The 20,455-nt window shown below is 35.0% G+C and overlaps 1 protein-coding gene across 5 annotated transcripts in view; it reads left to right on the top strand.

The window, feature by feature from the left end:
- LOC149791044 (NEDD8 ultimate buster 1-like) overlaps window positions 1-20,455 on the top strand; it is an 84,337-nt gene that overhangs the window by 28,981 nt on the left and 34,901 nt on the right. For all 5 annotated transcript variants that reach the window (XM_089972952.1, XM_089972948.1, XM_089972949.1 and 2 more), the window contains 7 exons: window positions 3,998-4,074; window positions 5,050-5,156; window positions 11,598-11,707; window positions 13,418-13,494; window positions 13,712-13,819; window positions 16,097-16,148; window positions 19,164-19,264. In XM_089972952.1, coding sequence (XP_089829078.1) covers window positions 3,998-4,074; window positions 5,050-5,156; window positions 11,598-11,707; window positions 13,418-13,494; window positions 13,712-13,819; window positions 16,097-16,148; window positions 19,164-19,264 — 632 coding nt within the window. The remainder of the gene's footprint in view (window positions 1-3,997; window positions 4,075-5,049; window positions 5,157-11,597; window positions 11,708-13,417; window positions 13,495-13,711; window positions 13,820-16,096; window positions 16,149-19,163; window positions 19,265-20,455) is intronic.

Here is a 20,455-nt window from a genome sequence, read left to right as displayed (position 1 = left end):
GCGGTTTAAAATGCAAACTATCTTTTACTGACTTGGAACGTACTTTAAAGTAAATGTGTTTTGTCATTTGTTACGTGATTGTGTTACGTTTTTCCACTGAATTCAGACCAATATGACCTTTTACAAAATTAATTATTTTAAAGCTGTGTGTGTGCGTATTTCGATGGAATCATTTGTATTCAGTGTATATGATGAGGTTCGCAGGTGAGTACACGGTGTTGATACTCTAGTCATGCTATACAATTAGCCATTTATATATAAACAGGATTCACATATATGTACCAATTCATGGTTCTCTAAATAAACTATTATATTATGTCTTCTCAGTTTTCACTACAGGTGTATTTCTCATTTAATATGCATCAATTTAAGATGGTAACTGTGCTGTATGTTACCGTCGGGATTTATTACCCCCACCCACCCCCACAAGAATTTTTTGTGTGGGGGGTGTACATTTTCTTCAGCTAACTGACTTGGTTGCATATAACACGGTTCTGTATATAACATTGTCGGGTTTTATGGCTCCCAGCTACCGTGTTATAGTGGGGTCACACTGTACTGTTAAAACTTTTTACTTTGCTTAACTTTAGTGACCATAATTATTAACACAGGTACAGTAATTGTTTACATGGGTATTGTAATTGTTTACACGGGTATGGTAATTGTTTACACAGGTATGGTAATTGTTTGCACAGGTACTGTAATTGTTTGCACAGGTAGTGTAATTGTGCTAATATTATGGAGTACAAGAGAATCAGACATCAAAGTCATTAGCTGCAAGACAAAATTTCCTCTTAAACAAGCAAGTTTCAGGGTTTAAACACTTAACTTAATTGGAATGCTGTCGGAAACCAAAAGAAAAATCTGCCAATTATAAATAAAGGAGACACCAAAATAACCAGCTTGCCAATATATGGGAAATCAATTTGTTAAGCCAAAATGCAAAACTAAAATAGATAGGTGATGATCTTAGATGATCAGTATTCAGAATTTTAGCCTTTATTTTGATCTTTTTTTCATGGTCATTAATGTGAGTATCTGTAGGTGTGTGTGATTTGGATTTTTAACGTAGCTTGAACAATTTTTAGTCATGTCGCTATGATATCTGCAGTGTGGCAGTTTATAGTGATGTCTAGCGCTGGGGCATCATGCCGCAGACATATAGCATGATGTCCCACCCAGTCACATTATCCTGACACCAGGCCAACCAGTCCTAACACTAACCTCAGTCCTTCATATGATCGAACCCACAACCTCCCACATCTGAGGTGGACGCTCTAACCACTAGGCCATCAGAGCGGTTGTTTAATGTGAGTAAATGCTGGTTATTTGCCTTACTTAAATGTGTTTGCCTTTTTAGAAAGATTACATCAGTTTGTGGGATCACTTATATCACTGCAAAAAAATAGTAACTTGTGAACACGTGGATCAACTCTTGGTCAAATGTAATCTAGAAGGGTGTGGCTTGGTAAAAGTGAGATCCGCATGAAGTGATGCTAAGCATAATTTGCCCTGTGTAAGTACTATAGACCAACCTGATGATACTGTCTGGTCTTAAGTGTAGACTCTAACTGGCCTGTGAGTTATAAAGTCTTTATGTACCTTAATTATTTAATTTCATATTTGAGAAATTGGAAAATATGTGCATGCAAAATAATAACAAAAACAACCATTGTATTTAAAACAGTTTATTTCATTGCTTTGTTCTCCCCCAGTGGACAATACTGAGTGTCTTCAATGTCATGTTCAGTCCCCCTGATCGCACTACACAACTGACACCTATTCAGTTGCATCAATCTTTTGATGAGATTTCAAAGACTGTATGATCAGAGAGTGTCTTACAGGCCACAAACTAATCCTCTAGATAAATAATAGTTCAAGTTTATGAATAGTCAATATTCTGTCAGTTACAGTACACTTTTTAATTCAGATATTATATATCATGACTTGTTGAATTTATGTACTTCAGGAGGGGGATGATAAATGTAATGTGACAATGAAACATTTAAGTTAAAGATGTGAATGGGTTACTCGGGTACCCACCCCTTCATAATTACCCAGGTAGTAAAATTATCTATATGGTACCTGTATAGTTCATGTAAAAACACAAAAACCAAAACATGTTCCGGATTCAGATCAAAGATTATATCTGGCAATGACTGGAGTGAGCGAGGCACAAAAGAACAAGTCCAGTTTGAGGCTCGTGTCATGTGACGTTGATCCATCGTAGACCTCCATCTACTGATCTTCATATTGTTGACTTGTTCAACCATTTGACTTTGTACTCAAACAGTTGCCTAATTTCTGTTTATAGTAACTGTATATGATATGTTTCAAAGAAAACAGACAGGTTTTCTTATCATATGTCATAGGTTAATTATAGTTTGATACACACTTATGCAGCAATAGACCAGTCTATTTTGAAAGAACATGGTGCCAAATATTATCAAGTGAAACAGGCTTTATCGATTTGACTTATGGATGTTATATGACTGAAAAAGGAGAGGGATTTTGTTAAACATTTTGAAGAACATTTTGCATCATAAAAAGAAGAAATCAATAGTATTTTACAAATTTTGAAAGAAGAATTCTACAGTGATATAATACAGCATTCAGAATTTGTGGACTTGACATTACGACCTTTGAACTAAAGTTAAATGCGTGATGTAAACTAATTAAAGTGAAATTTATGTATAAATAATTTATCATTTTGTTTTGTGTCTGTATTCTCATATTAATCCACATGGATTTAACAAGAATTTTAACTACCTGCAGATCCAGGTAAGTAGCAGAAATAACTGTACCTTTTTTATACAGTTTTCTGTAATAATGACATTTAAGATATAGATCATTCTTTTTATGCTCAGATTGCACTTTCTTGCCTCTCACTAATTAGTAATATTTATTCTTATACTTCTCAGGGGGATGGCATGTATGAACTTACAACAAAGCAGTTCCGGTTCACATTTAATATAATTTCCCTTTGTTTGGGTATCCGGTATTGTCGGATACCCATTTGGCTTTTTAAAAATTTTTTATGTCTCTAATACATACATACATATTGGATATACTTGCTTATACGCCAAGTCCAACAAAAAACAACATATATCCTGTTCAGTAGTCATATAATGCAGGAGCAGATCAGGGTCTGTGTTGTTCATTTAACTGATAACTCCTAACAAACTGCATAGACCTAGATCTGCCAGCATGTTATGTAGTAGCATATCTGGTTCTGTATGGTTTGCAGTTGAACTCAACTTATAGGCAAGTATATAAAATACAGCACAATGCAGTGTACAGACACACAAACTTAAAGGCAAGTATATAAAATGCAGCACAATGCAGTGTACAGACACACACACGTACAGACACTTTAGAATCATCAACATTCATTAGAATGAATGATCTGTATCTGTTCCCCATTGGAGCAAACTCCAATAATGGGGGATGGAGACAACTCATTCAGTTTGGTGAATCCTCTGTAGTCTGTACATTGTATAAAGAAACCTTTGTAGTCTGGACATTGCTATAAATAAACTTCAGAATTCTGGACATTGCTGTAAATAAACTTCAGAATTCTGGACATTGCTGTAAATAAACTTCAGAATTCTGGACATTGCTATAAATAAACTTAAGAATTCTGGACATTGCTGTAAATAAAACAAGATTGTGGTCCCATTGATATATGGTATAAGGAATTTCCACTGTATATATATTGAAGTATGCTTGGTTTTGTGGGTGTAATAATTTATGGCCATTTACTTTCATCTAGGTCATAGCATAAGAACAACACAAAACAATATTGCCTCATTGAACTAGGTCAGAATGTTGTCACTCTTCTTCTCTCACAGCCATTAAATACATGGTGAAGAATGCCATCTGATTCCAAAATATGTATCTCATGCAGTGTTTTTGTTTATGATTGCCAATGTATTGAGTAAATTATTACCAGTTGTTTAGGTTCCTTTTATCTCCTGTGCTCATTAATATTTTGTAGAGGATGATGATGACTATAGTGTTCAGATAGCTGACCAGTCTGGCCGACCTTTACAGTTACCACCACAGGAAAGAAAGGTCAGCAAGCACTCCTAATGATTAAATTGAAACCGTAAATATTCAATTTTTAATTTTCAGAAAGTTGTAACATTTTATTTAAACTGCTCTTAACACCAAGTTCTGACCCAGGATGATTTATTTGAGGTAAAGGGGACAGGAGAGTCCCAATGGAATAATCATTGTTGATGATATCGCTAATCATGGCTCATGCAGGTAGAAGTGTCAGAACTATGGTTTGGTCTTTTATGTTACAAGTGTCAGTACCATGGTTTAGTGTTTATGAAGTTTCAAATCCAATTATTGTTATTTTGTGGCACAAGTGTCAAAACAATATTTTGGTATTTTATGGCAGGCACAGTTGCTCTTGGCTTATGCAGGTGCAAGTGTCAAAACCATGGTTTGGTTAGAGTAGATCAAAGATTCATAATTCTCATATATTTTTAAAATAAAATGACATCTCTAAAACTGTATTTCAATTTTTATTACAAGCATATTCAATAATAAATAGAATTTTTATTGTAGATTATATTGAATAAATTTGCAACTGTAAATATTTTTAGTCTGAGTCAGAAAAAATGGATACACATGTTTTGAAATGCCATTAGGAGACAAACATTAGGCAGAGTTATTCAGCAATATTAACTCTCATTCTCTCCCTTGCTGGCTTCTTTTTTCTATTCTATATTTTCATTTCACTCTTTCTATTCTTTCTCTTTTCATTCTTTCCCTTCCTTTTTCCATTCATCCACCATCTTTTTTCTTCTGTTTTTACTTTATTTCTTTCCTTAAATTTACACTGAACAAAGGACAATGTTTTCTTCCGTAAAATTATCATAATCAAACAGGAATCCCTTGAACCATTCAGTAAAGTGATGAATTCTAAAATTAATAACAAAGAAATGATAAATTATACCTAAATAATCACAAAGAAGTATCAGATGATAAGTTATACTTAAATAGTCACCTAGATTGATTTGAACATTTTTTTGTCAGGCTTTGACACTAGCTATGACTCTGCATGAGAAGGGGAGGACAGCTCTGAAGAGAAAGGAAGTGAATCTGGCTCTCTCGCTCCTGTTAGAGGCAGATAAGGAATTTAAGTAATATTGGAATACTTATTTAAACTTGTTGTTCTGTATAATCAGAAAGATACTGTAAGCATACCATTTTCACTTGCAAACATTTCTGCGTTATCAAAGGGAAGATGCAGCAATGATATTGCTAACTTATTGTATTGAAGAAATATGGTTGATACTATGGAGACATACAGCATGTTGCAATGTCAGACTATGCATTACTTAGAGCCCTTGTTCAAAATTTTTTAATAATGTCATGATTATTGTGTTGGTATGGAGAGTAGAGATAGTCCAATACATTTCATTAGTTGGTCTTTCTCAACCAGATTCTCATTTGGCTGTTGTTATGTATATTTAATTTAATTATTTGTTTGTTTTAATTTTTTAAAATTCTTTTACATGCTATTGTAATGTAACTTTGTTTACTGGACTTGATATTGTCTAGAATAGAGTTCACAACTAATAATAGAGACATTGTATATAATGCTGACCCAGGGATATTCTAGGGAAATAAATTATTTGTTAAATTTTGCAAAGCTTGTTGTTACACTTTTTTCCTGTTACTTTTTGTAAGAGCCTAGACTTGTAACAGGAAAATTGGGGTGCTTGTCATTGGGATATATGAATTTTGGCTAAAATATTTCAGAGAACTTTGGATTTTTTAAACTTTATTTCCCCTATTTTTCTTCAAAAATGTTAAATCCCATGTCATGTCACATTTTAGAAATTTTTAATGATATCAACAGGCTTTTTTTACAATGTCGTGAAAAGTGCAGATCTTTTAAACCTTTTGAAAAGAGATGAATATCTTCAGCTTACCAGAAAATAGGATCTTTCTGAGGTAAAAGCTTCTTTAACGAAGCAAGAAATAAAAAATATTTTGGTCCGGTATTTGATGGAAAAGAATGTCCAAGATAAAAGTGTTTTGTTTTTGATCAGTAAGGCTGTATCAGACTCGGACATACAAATAAAGGAGGTAAAATTAAAATACAAGATGGAATTAGAGTTAAGAAAGCTGGAACTTCAGAAAGATAAAGAAGAAAAACAAATGCAGTTACAAGCTGAGAAAGAGGAGAGAGATATATAAATGCACTTATGGAAAGAACATGCAGTTACAAGCTGAGAAAGAGGAGAGAGATATACAAATGCACTTACAGAAAGAACAGATGCAGTTATGAGCTGAGATAGAGGAGAGAGATATACAAATGCACTTTCAGAAAGAACAAATACAGTTACAAGCTGAGAAAGAAGAGAGAGATATACAAATGCACTTACAGAAAGAACAAATACAGTTACAATATGTGAAAGAGGAGAGAGATATACAAATGCACTTACAGAAAGATCAAATGCAGTTACAAGCTGAGAAAGAGGAGAGAAATATACAAATGCACTTACAGAAAGAACAAATACAGTTACAAGCTGAGAAAGAGGAGAGAGATATACAAATGCACTTACAGAAAGAACAAATACAGTTACAAGCTGAGAAAGAGGAGAGAGATATACAAATGCACTTACAGAAAGAACAAATACAGTTACAAGCTGTGAAAGAGGAGAGAGATATACAAATGCACTTACAGAAAGAACAAATGCAGTTACACAAAGAAGAAAAACAAATGCAAAAAGAGAAGGAAGAGAGGGAATATCAATTCAGAATAAGAGAAATAGAGCTGGCAAATTCAAGTTTTGATGTTGCTAAGAATATTAGGTTAGTGCCCCCTTTTAGAGAAAAAGAAGTAGACAAATATTTTCCTCAGTTTGAAAATATTGCTGAAAATTTTAAATGGCCAAGGGAGCATTGGACTATATTATTACAGTGTGTATTTACTGGTAAAGTTAGGAATGCATCTTAAAGGGTTAAGAGTTGGTCGCTGAGGCTTATTGAAAAAAATTCAGGAACTATAAAAAGGAAGCTGGACAAACTCGTGTCGAATTTGCTAGAGAAAAAGTTATTTGATTGATGGTGTTTAGCCAAGAAAGTTGATCAAGATTATGAAAATATCAGCCAACTTGTATTACTTGAAGAGTTCAAGAACTGTGTCCATAGTGACATTAAGACTTATCTTGGTGAGAGTAAGGTCAAAACCTTGGAAAATGGTGCTTGTACTGCTGACGAGTATTTCTTAGCTCATAAAATTTCTTTTGTAGGCAAGTCTTCCACTCAGGAGTCTTCTGGTAGAAGAGTTTTTCAGCCTAATACAAGCCCTTCTAAATTTCAATCTGGCACAACTTTTAGAAGTCAAGCTTCTGATAAGCTTGATAAAAAAATTCTTGTCTCTTCCTATGTGTACCTAGTGCGATAAGAAAGGACACATTATTTCTGATTGCTACAGATTGAAAAATAAGCATCAGAATCAAGACAGACCTATTCCAAATGCTCTTATTTCTAATTGTTCTGCCTCCGATGCTGACTGTTTCTTCATGCTTTTCAAGCGTGTCTGCCATGATTCTCTCCAGAAATATGTTGAATAGTGTGGGAGAGAGCAGACAGCCTTGTCTAACTCTAACGGTCGTTCTGAACCAGTCCCCTGTGCTGCCGTTGAAGTATACTGATGGCCTTGGCATTGAGGTGTTCTATTACTGTGATGAGGTTGGCATTGATGTTGTACAGTTTCATGGTTGCCCACAAGGCTGCATGCCCTACCCTGTCAAATTCCTTCTTGAAATCCAGGAAGACATGGTACAGATCTTGCTGGTGTTGGAGGTACTTCTCACACAATATCCTGAGGTTGAATATCTGCTCTGTTGTGCTGCGCCATGCTCTGAACCTTGCCTGCTCTTCGGCAGTGATCTTTTCAGCCTGTGGCTTCAGTCTGTTCAACAGTATCCTTAACATGACTTTGCTTGGATGGCTTATAAGACTGTACTGTGGTTTTGACACAGTTGCAGTTTGCCTTTCTTGGGGAGGGTGATGATCAGTGATGGCCATGCTCCTGTTTGCCAGATCTTGTTGCAGATGTTTGTGAGGGCACTAATCATTGCTTCGACCCCAGCTTGGATCAGTTCTGCTGGGATGTTGTCCACTCCTGCTGACTTCCTCTTTTTCAGAGATCTCACTGCAGCTTCTACTTCTTCATGTAGGATAGGGTGGTTGTTGTTGTTAGTTGCTGGAGGGACATTCAGTACTTCTGGATCTATTTAGCTTGGTGGTTGTAAAGTTCTGCATCTTTCCAGAATATCTTTTTCTTCTGTGAGGCAGTTTCTGGCTTTGTCCTGTAAGGAGGTAACCCGCCGTTGTTTTGTGCTTGTTAGAACTTGGACCAATTGGTATGCTTTCCTACTGTTGTTCCTTTTCAAATTTCCCTCAATGTCTTTGGACTGTTCTTCTATCCAGTTCTCTTTTGCTGTTTTCATGCTTTTCTTAACTTCCCGGTTGACTGCCTTGTACAGCTCAGCCCATTCTGTATCGTTCTTTTCTTCTTCAGTTCCCTTTTGTCACACAGGTTCAGGACCTCAGTTGTGACCCAGGGCTTCTTGGCTGGATGATGTCTACCAAAGATCTCATTTGCTGTTTCGGTCATTGCTGTATTGAAGGTGGTGATCAGTGTGTCCATGTCAGTATTTTCAGCATTGAGGATGGTGAGCTGTGCAAATTCCCACCAGTCATTGCCCAGAAGACTTTTGCTACTTTGGGATCCTTCAATTTCTCGAAATCAAATTTTATTCTTGTGTGGCTCTCTTTCTTGACCTTCTTTAGATGTAGCCTGAAGGTCATCATCACCAGATCATGGTCACTTCCTATGTCCGTTCCAGGAAACCTTCTAGTCTTGGCGATGTTTACACTTGACTGTACACACCTCTTTACCATGATGTAGTCGATCTGACTGTGATGGTCTCTGCTTGCGATGTGTCATGTCCATCTTCTGGATACTCTGTGCTGGCCGAAGGTGTTTAACAGCATAAGGTCGTCGTAACCAACGAATTTAAGGAGCCTCAGTCCTCTGTCATTCATTTATGCATGGCAGCAGCCCCCACATGTTCCTTTCCAGTTCATGCAAGCATCCTCACCTATCTTGGCATTCCAATCACCTTGCACAACCAGAATGTCTTTTTTTCTGTGCCTTATCCACCACTTTTTGTAGCTGGTCGTAGAAGTTTTCCACATCCATGTCGTCAGTAGAAAAATAACAGGGATTTGTGATAGTTAACATTCCTTATTGCTCAAGCTTGATAAAATGTAACAGATCTGATTGTTACACCAACATAATAATATTTAATTGTGTGATTGACTGGTTTCAAAATGATATGTTATATTTGGGCTCCAGGCCTTGTTGCATGTTTCATTTTTGCAAGTACCAGCTCTCAGGTTTCTCTACTCTGAGGCCATTTTCTAAGACATTATTTCTTATCAAGTCGATTAAGTTAGTGTTCAGATATGTCTGTAATTGAAAAGTAAGTAAACTTGTCCATTTTTTCACTGTTGATTGATTTTCGTTATCCTTTAAATTTTTTGGTGTCTTTTGTCAATGGAGTCTCATAACTTCTTAGTTATTGCCTTAGGAGGTGTAATACAGCCTTCATTGAAAACATGGTCACTGTGACATATTTCAAACATTAGTGGTTTATATTTACTGTGTAGTTGAACCCAGTTTCTCAAGGTCAGAATTTGCATTTAGATGATTATTTTATGCAGTTTTACTAGTAGAGTCACTTTAGTTATGCTTGTATGTGTTGTGTGCAGAACTACACCTTTCACTAAAAAGTATTTCACTGTCATTAGTATTTAAGTCTACTGAGTCTGATTAAAATAAGCATTAATATCCATTTCACATTGGTAATTTTTCTGGACATTCATGACTGAAAGGGTGCAGGTTTGAATTATTCCATAAGATTAGCACAGGTAGGGTTTCACAGTGTGTTAATTTAATTTTTGCAGACACTGTTGCTCACAGAATCAGTTAATCAGTATTTCAGTACAACATGATTTATTAGACCTTTCAGCATCTCAGTGACCAGTTATTTTTATCCAGTGGGTCTTGTTAAACCTTACATTTATCTCATCATCTCTGTTAGTTCCCTATTAGTCACATAACTTGGTAGTAACTGTGACAGGCAGAATATTACAGTTATTAATGAAAGCTAAGTTACTGTGACCTGTATGTGTCCTTCAGGGATCATGCCTTGTTTCAACCAAGTTTGTCTCAATCATGATCATGCCTAGTCTCAACCAAGTTTGCCTCATTCAGGATCATGCCTTGTCTCAACCATATTTGTCTCAATCATGATCATGCCTTGTCTCAACCAAGTTTGTCTCATTCATGATCATGCCTTGTCTCAACCAAGTGTTGTCTCATTCATGATTATGCCTTGTTTCAACCAAGTTTGATTCATTCAGGATCATGCCTTGTCTCAACCACATTTGTCTCAATCATGATCATGCCTTGTCTCAACCAAGTTTGTCTCATTCAGGATCATGCCTTGTCTCAACCACATTTGTCTCATTTAGGATTATGCCTTGTCTCAGCCAAGTTTGTCTCAATCATGATCATGCCTTGTCTCAACCAAGTTTGTCTCATTCATGATCATGCCTTGTCTCAGCCACATTTGTCTCATTTAGGATTATGCCTTGTCTCAGTCAAGTTTGTCTCAATCATGATCATGCCTTGTCTCAACCAAGTTTGCCTCATTCAGGATTATGCCTTGTCTCAAACAAGTTTGTCTCATTCATGATCATGCCTTGTCTCAACCAAGTTTGCCCCACACATGATCATGCCTTGATCTCTCTGGTTTGTTCTGACTTCATGGAGAGTTGAATAAAAGTCCAAGAAGGGCTAAGCTTCTCATCAGGATGATAAACATGTTTATATACACACTTAATGCAAAATCGACAAGAAATTCTGGACTCCTACTTGTTAGAATCACTAGAGTTATTTAAAACAAGAGATATACAAATAAGAAGCTGTGTAACAATAATAAATGAACTGGTTATTGTGTCTATCACATAAAGAACCAACATGTTTTGACCAATATAGCGGTTTTGCTGTTTATTAACAATAAGGTTGGTCTTGCCAGATTGCTTTTAATTTTCTTTATTCTCTACATGTACAATGAAGCATCCTTAATCAGGACTCTATAAATTGAATAGTTTTTATCCAGAAAACAATTTCATGTTGATTATAGGCATGCCAGATCCCTCGACATTTGTTTTATGGACTAATGGAGTGTTCTTCAGCTTCACAGGTTATAAACCGTCTACACAGTGAACTGCACAGATATGTTATCCAAATGGCCTGAATACTCAATGCTGCTTTTTATTCTTTGAAAGAATTTGGTATTTCATATTCATGGTTTGTTCCTATGATAGAACAGGAATAAATGTATCTAGACTTGTTGGGTTTCACTATAACTAAATTGCTTCTGGATCACTGGGGTTTTACTTTAATTAAAGTGTGTCTAGATTTCACCATATTCTAATGTCTGGATTAATGTGGTTTCATTATAATCAAATCTCAAATATTGTTCATTTAGAAGGTGCAGTGCTGGTATATTGACTGCTGTGGACAACTATGCTGTGTTGTGTCTGGACATTGTCTGGTGTTATCTTCATCTAAAAAACATTGAAGAACTCCCAGATGCTGGTAAGCTAAAATAAAAGAAATCTCTTTCTTATCTACAGACCTTTGGAATTCATTTGAAATTTTACTTCCTTTTGGCCAAAAGAATTTCAGATTTTTACTTGTCCATTCAAATTGTCAATTTTGTTTCCTAAGAAAAGTAGATGACAAAGCACAACACATTTGCTTTAACAAAACCACTATGTTTACTTCAGAACATGCTTTTTGGTGCCAGAGAAGACAAGGTTTTTGACATGTAAAATGAGATTTAATTCTTCCCAAAGGGAAATCTTTATTAACATATTTTCATGCAGTTGCCATGGAAAACAGGCTATTAGAATATCAAAGGCCCAATTTTTAAAAAATAATAAAATCAGTATTATGGAAAACTTTCACAGTTATTGGATCAATATATTATAAATATCATAAGGCATTCTGTGTCATAATACCTGGTAACATCATAAATACAAAATGGCATTGTGTCATAACATACGCTGCCATAAATATCATTTGGCATTTTATCTTCTAACATATGGTAAGGTAATAAGCATGATTCATGGTAACATAAATATGTCTATATCATTACACATGGTAACATCACAAACATCATAATGCGTTCAATGTCATAACATGGGATCATCATAAATATGCCATTCTGTGCTACAGCATGTGGTTAGGTCATAAATATATGGCATTTTATGTTATAACATGATAATATCATAAGTATGTATTTATATGTGATAACATGTGCTAACATAATAAATATATTGCATTCTATGTCATAACATGTAACATAAATATAAATATGCCATTCTATATCATAACACATGGTATCATCTTTTGGAAATAATAGTCAGTTTATTTCAATAAAATTAAAGTTTTGTTCAGAAAAATAGTTTATATTTAGTTTCTTTTATGCCATTCATTATAATATTGTTGTTTTTTGGAACTTTTAATCTTGCAGATGGTTAACCCAGGGGCAAAATAGAAGCAGATTTTCATGAATAATTACACAGTGGTTTAGCAAGAAATATGGTAATGGATAGATAGAGAAATAGACTGGTGGATGTATAAAAATATGTAGGGCATTGCAACATTCCTTGTTAAAGCAAAGGGATGAAAATATGCATACCAATGGCTGTGGGTTTTCCTAACAAGGAGCCAAGTGGTTATGGAGATATGTTGCACGTATATGATGGTGCATTTGTTATTTATACTGCCTTTGAGTATGAGAGTCCATTTAGGAGACAACAGTTCAAAAATCTGTCATATTCCACTTTAAGCTGATTCAAAACAATCATGACAACAATTGTATTATCATATATACTTGCTTTTTGTCAGGTCTACCTGCAAACAATGTAGACTTGGATCAGCCATTGTAGAATGTGTCAGCAGATGTGGATCTGTGGTTTTTTTTTACTGACCGTTTGTAACAAACTACATGGGCCCAGATCAGCCAGCACATTATGCAGCAGCAGATCTGAGTCTGTGCAGTTGCAGTTCTTGATTTATTTGTGAGTATATTCAATAGTAGGGGGTAATATGTTGGTGTGTAATTTTGTCTTACTCACAAAGTAGACCAAAGAGTGGTTTACAGAGGTAATAATGATGCTTACAGTAAATTAAACATGTAGCCTTTTGTAATAGTTGAGTAAAGTTAAATTGTATACCTTAGAAGATTACTTGATAATGTTAACATTTCAGAATAACCAAAATATCCCTTGATCTTTTCAGCAGAAAGATTGAAAAAAAGTGAAGAATGTTTTCACAAGAGCTATGGACTTGATCTTTCCAGACTTACTGCTGTAAAGGTAAATCTCAAATGACTATTATTCACCAATTCTTTTCCAGTTAATTTCTAACATAACTCTATGTTCTAACTTTATTGAATATCACTGAAAATAGGACCCTTGGAAAACAATCTTGCATTAATTACTTTGTATGAAAACCTTCATTTGTAAGCTCTTTGTCGAGAATTTGGATCTTTACCTCACCATGTGTTCAAGGTGTCTTTTTTTCTCTCTCTAGGGTGAGACTGGAACTCAGCTGGCTCTGTATGTCAGACTCCACTTACTGCAGGGGATTGTTGCTTTCCACCAGCACAGTATACCCCAGGCTCACCATTATATCCAACAGGTTAGTCTCTACATCTCTGGTGATATTTGGTTAGGATTATTATCGAATTGAAGGAGAGAGGATGATTGAAAGGTATTTTTTTCAAGGATTCCGCAACCCACCAAATTTTAATTGAACTTGTCAACATAGGACTGATTCAACAACCCATGTCTGGAAAGAAAGTGTCTTCTATCCCACACCCCAGACCTGCCAACTCTTATGAATTTGCCCTAAGTCTTATGAAAATTACCCTTAAAATACGGACTTAACTGCATACTTGCAAAAACTATGGAAAAATTATCGTTGCTGAAAAATCCAGATAATTAGTTCATCCATGTTTTATTTGGATTGAGGTTTCATCTTAGAATTAGTGAAATTAGTCAGGGAACCAGACTAACTTTACAGCAGCACCCCAGATGCTTTAAACTGCACCTGTTTTTTCATGCAAAACATCTGCATGATCAAACTATTGATTATAGAATTTTTTTAAATGACATCCAGAAAGAGATGCATGTTTAAAACAAAAGGGAAAATAAGCTTCTAGAAAAGTGTTAATAATCAACACAGAAGGAGTATTAAGATTCTTGTGAATAAAAGCTGGAAAGGACACAGTTATGTTTATTGGACATCACATGCCAATTTGAGTATGTCTCATGGTAGAAGATATGATTACCATCATCATGTGAAATGGAAAAGAATTTCCAAGAATTATGTCAAGTTTAGAGATAGTGACAAGCCATTGAGTTGCATAGGGTTTGGAACTAGAGTTTGTGCAACTGTACTAGTGGTAAATAACGTCTATGCGTTCTTTACAAACTTTTCAGTTGAAATTAATTTTTATTGTCGATGCGTCAAACTTTTAATTACGTTTTACAGCTTTACAATATCAGTTATTGATATTTTGCTACACCTTACTGAAAACTGGTCAATCTTACGGAAAGAAATCAACTGCGTTACTGAGACTGACTCATCAGGGTTGGCAGGTCTGACATCCTAATTGTAATTCTTGAAAAGACAATTTGGCATTTTATACAGCTGCTGTAAGCCAGAGTATATCTTATGTTAGTCTGTCCAGCTGTTAACAAGTTGGTTTATGTACAGTAATTAGTAAAGAGTTTTCTAGGTGGGTTATCAAGCAAAAAGTGATGTGGAGGTCAAAAGGTCAAAGTTAAAGGTTGCTGTGACTGAAGATAGCAGATTATGAAATAACACGAAATCTGGTGAGTAAATAGTTTGGATACATTGCTAAGAATTATGTTTCCATGCACTCGGATGCATACCATTCTCACAAATATTTAAGTTGAATTTGAATGGCAATGGGTTGTGTTGTTATTTCTGATGCTCATTTAGGTAAAAGTTGAAGCTACCAGTGTGCATGATAGCTTTATCAGGAATTTAAACCTGATTTTAAGTAAAGTTGTATTCTTGCATTTGCCGGGTGATATGGGTCTCATAATCTTCTATTTGAAGTTTCAAAAGCACAAGTGGGTGCATTACTTTATACTGCTTGCCTTGATATATAGCCTAAAAGCACTCCCCAAGCCACCACCACTGACACAAAAATTCAAGAAATTGTGCTATTTAGCATTTTATATATGGAAGCAGAACAGGTATAGTTAAATCATTTTAACATTTAAATCACTGAATATATCAGTTGAAATTCTTCTGTGAGCAAAGAATTGCAGTTATTCAACCCCTTACCCCTCCAACACTTATAATTCAAGAAATTGTACTTTTTAAACATGGAAATAGAACTGGTACAGTTTATATTTTGAATAGTGCAATTATATATATATATATATATATATATATATATATATATATATATATATATATATATATATATATATATATATATATATATATATATATATATATATGTGTGTGTGTGTGTGTGTGTGTGTGTGTGTAATATATATATGGTTGAAAAATTGTGTGAGTGAAATTTGAGGTTATTCAGAGAATGTCATAAATGTCATATGATGCAATGTTCTCATTTGTGTTGGCATGAGGTGTAAAAATAGGTATGTCATATGGAAAAGTAACACACTTGAGTTATTAAAAAGAATTAATAAAATTAACATAAGAAAAATTACATGAAATACGTTACTTTTATTTAAAAAAGTTCCTTAATAGTACAACAAAAAAGAAGGGTTCTACAGTTGGTGAGAAGAGTACTTTATATTTGATAATTACATAGTAGTACTTATACATGTTTTGAATTGTTCCTGAAAACAACATTCACATATTATCATGTGACCTTTTCAATTGTAATTATTTTGAAGTCTTATATTTCAGGCTGAGCAAGAATTGAACAGGCTTGATGTTGATGGGGCAACATTAACAGAAGGTATTAAAAAATATTTATTTTAATAATTCTATGGGATTACAAGTTTAACGTAAACACAAATACAATAGAAACCCACAGTTCTATTAGGGATTTAGTTAACAGTCATTGGTATGACTCTTCCAGGGTTCAAACCTGCAACTTGCCATATCTGAGGTGGACACTCTAACCACTAGCCTACTGGAATGGTCCTTGCCTTTGTTGTTCTTGACATAAAATAAAATATATTATTTGCTAATAAGTTGAAAAAGGAAAATGTGATTAACAAATGGACAAAACTAAATTAAAGTAACAGTCAATGGAAAAATGTATATTTGCTGGCATATCAGTTGATGAAATGTATTCATATTTTATTGTTGTTTATGATAAACAGCATTTTCTGTTTAGTGTGGCTATGTTGATGTTTTGTGATAAGAAAGGTTTGATGGTGGCAGTCAATGCACAGCAGATGCTTTGCTTGGAAAACCTTGAGCCTTTTGAAACCAAATTGTAATAATTGTAATAATCACAAGTTTTTAACACCCAGATCTAGGCCTGGAAGATTTCCATTGCTAAATGGAATACAAGTGTTTAACACCCAAATCTAGGCCTGGAAGATTTCCATTGCTAAATGGAATACAAGTTTAATACCCAAATCTTGGCCTGGAAGATTTCCATTGCTAAATGGAATGCCAGTGTTTAACACCCAAATCTTGGCCTGGAAGATTTCCATTGCTAAATGGAATACAATTGTTTAACACCCAAATCTAGGCCTGGAAGATTTCCATTGCTAAATGGAATACAAGTGTTTAACACCCAAATCTAGGCCTGGAAGATTTCCATTGCTAAATGGAATGCCAGTGTTTAACACCCAAATCTTGGCCTGGAAGATTTCCATTGCTAAATGGAATACAAGTGTTTAACACCCAAATCTTGGCCTGGAAGATTTATATTGCTAAATAGAATACAAGTGTTTAACACCCAAATCTAGGCCTGGAAGATTTCCATTGCTAAATGGAATACAAGTGTTTAACACCCAAATCTTGGCCTGGAAGATTTATATTGCTAAATAGAATACAAGTTTTTAACACCCAAATCTAGGCCTGGAATATTTCCATTGCTAAATGGAATACAAGCATTTAACACTCATGTCTAGGCCAGAAAGGTTCCCATTGCTAAATGGAATACAAGTTTTTAACACCCAAATCTAGGCCTGGAAGATTTCCATTGCTACATGGAATACAAGTTTTTAACACCCAAATCTTGGCCTGGAAGATTTCCATTGCTAAATGGAATACAAGCATTTAACACTCATGTCTAGGCCAGAAAGGTTCCCATTGCTAAATGCGATACAAGTTTTTGACACCCAAATCTTGGCCTGGAAGATTTCCATTGTTAAATGGAATACAAGTGTTTAACACCCAAATCAAGGCCTGGAAGGTTGCCATTGCTAAATGCAGTACAAGCACTTAACACGCCAAATCTTGGCCTGGAAGATTTCCATTGCTCAATGCAACAAGAGTGTTAAACAACCAAGTCTAATCCTGGATGGTTCCCATTGCTAAATGCAGCATGAGTAGTTTAGCACCCAAATTATGTCCTGGAAGTTTCCTATTGCCCAATACAACATCTGTTATTAAAACCCAAATTAAGTTCTAGAAGATTTCCATTGCGAAAAGCATCAAAAATATTTAAAACCCAAATCAAGTCCTGGAAGATTTCCATTGCGAAAAGCAACAAGAATATTTAATACCCAAATCAATTTCTGGAAGATTTCCGTTGCGAAAAGCAACAAGAATATTTAATACCCAAATCAAGTCCTGGAATGTTTCCATTGCAAAAAGCAACAAGAATATTTAAAGCCCAAATCAAGTCCTGAAAGGTTTTCATTTTCACATTAGAGATTAGTAACATTTTAACTGAGCAAATATGACAACCTAATGCAGAACTCTCCTAATACATACAAATCTCCTGTTGATGGCAAACAAAGTGCTAATCAACACGTGACCATCTATGAAGTCAACAATCTGAAAGTAACATTGAACAGAAATATCATCACTAAATGAATTGAGATCCTGTAGCTTCACCAGCAAGGAAAATGCTTAAATCACTATCTCGTGTTCAGCTGTAATGATTTTGTGATGGTGAATTGTGTAATTCATTGTTTATGTTTCAGTTTTGTTGATTCACTGTTTTATGAAGAGCTGGAAAATAGTTTGTCTAGTTTGGTAGGATCATAAACAAGGCTGTACTTAGAATTTGTGACTGTGTGATTCATGCAGACTTCAAAAATCTGCAGAAAACGGCACAGAAATAATCTTTGTTTTTGAAATTTTATATAAATACTGTGCCTATGTTCTTTTTTAAAAGTCTATGACAATACACCAGTCAGTAAAGTAACTGTCACATGCTGAGTTCTAACTGGGTGTATTACTTATGTATGCATTGCTCCCCAGACCTGCCATGTGACAGAATGGAGTAACAGACCCAACTTAATACCTTATTTTTTCTGTTGAGAGATAATTGCAAAGAATGGACCAAAAGTGTTTTTTGAAGAACAGCAGGAAACTCAGGAAAGTTAAGATGTAGACACTTACGTTGATGACAGTAGTTCAGCAGTAGCAATTAGTATGATAAAAATGATACCTCCACTACCAAGAAAAGAAAATACATGTTACTAAATCTGAATCTAAAGTTGTTTTGTTATTAGTATTTAAAAACCGGCAAGAAAGTCTCTTTCACACAGATATTTGCATTGGATAGGCATTTGGAATGAATCTTCCACAGACAGACCATTAAAGTGATATAATGTCAGCACATTACTTATAAGTTGCAACCTTCGTTCTTATTGTTACAATCATTTCCACTATGCTTTTATAAAGAGCTTTTATACCTCACTTGGTTAACCCACTTTTATTATGAAATAAATGGTCACAATGGCAACATTTTAAAAACCTTAATGAAATTCAGCATAAAAAGTGACATATTAAATTGTGTGCACTTCCACATTTCCACACATGATTGTATTTCTGTTTGTAGTGATGAAAATGGGATTTAGTGAGAGGGAGGCCAGACTTGCTCTTAGGGCCAGCAGTGGAGATCTACAAGGGGCCGTGATGCACATCATGAAGAGAAGGGAGGTAAGCTACTTGTTGAAATAATTTTTACATTTGTAATTAAGGTACAAAAAATAAGCATGAATTACTTTTTGTGCACTAATCCATGTTTGCTTCCATGGCCATGATACTAAATTCCAGTGTTTACCATTATTGCAATGGTCAGCTATCTCAGATATATTTAAGATGTTATAACACATCATATGAAAGACATTATTTCAGATCTCTATACTCGTGCAAAAACGTATTCCTTTTCAAACTTGAATTCTACAAATTGTCTGTGGCAAAGCTGGGAATGGTTTTTTCTTCAGATATTGCTTCACAAACAGTTACTTTCCACTTATAATCAGTACTTGTAATTTTATGTGCTTGATTAACTTTTTCATAAAGGGTTCAAAGAATTGTAATTTGGTTAATTCAATGAAATTTGTTTAGTAAAAAATCCCCACTATCTTTTAAGAAGAAAAATATGAAAGTTCTAGTTCTTTCCCATGAACTCTCAAAAAAATAGAAAACCCAGTTTCAGTAAATATATTTCTCCACTGAATACATCACCTGATCAGATTAACATAACTCTAAAGCCCAGAATCTCCTGGAAGATTAAATGTCTTCTGAGCTGTATATCCAGTACAGGATGGCATATAACTCTTACAGATCACCTCCTGGGGACCCCTAGTGGCCGAGTGGTCTAAAGTGCTCTCCGTTACGGACCACTGCCATCTCACCTCTGTCTGCACCGGTTCGAGTCTCAGATTCAGCCAATATGTGTATGTGAGAAAGCTTGTCATTAGCTTCTTTGGTCGGTGGTTCTTCCCAGGGTTTTCCGGGGATCTTCCTCCACCATTAATACTGGCCACCATGTATAGCCTATCTTGTGCTGAACAATGACACAACCTGGTTTAGTTTATAAGGACAGGTTAATGTCTGTAGGCAATACAAAAATAACTATTCACCCTCTCTCGTTTACTGACCCATTGAGAAAGGCAAAGATGCACAGCCTGTTTTGCACTCTCAGATGTTACTTGAGGTGCACAAAGTGTCCATGGCACTGGTCAGAAGTTCTTCCTACCAAATACAATGACAAAACATGACCTAACCCAGCAAGTGCTGACCTTGTGGCTAATATTCATTATTAGACTGGGGTACTTTGATTTCTTGCAGTATCAGGTATGACATAAGAAGATCTCCTCTTATGAAGTACAATTGATTTCCTTG

The sequence above is a fragment of the Sinohyriopsis cumingii genome, chromosome 10 (assembly GCF_028554795.1).
Source record: "Sinohyriopsis cumingii isolate HCF-2022 chromosome 10, ASM2855479v2, whole genome shotgun sequence".
Classification (NCBI taxonomy): Eukaryota; Metazoa; Mollusca; class Bivalvia; order Unionida; family Unionidae; genus Sinohyriopsis; species Sinohyriopsis cumingii.
This window is presented reverse-complemented; position numbering and strand designations above follow the sequence as displayed.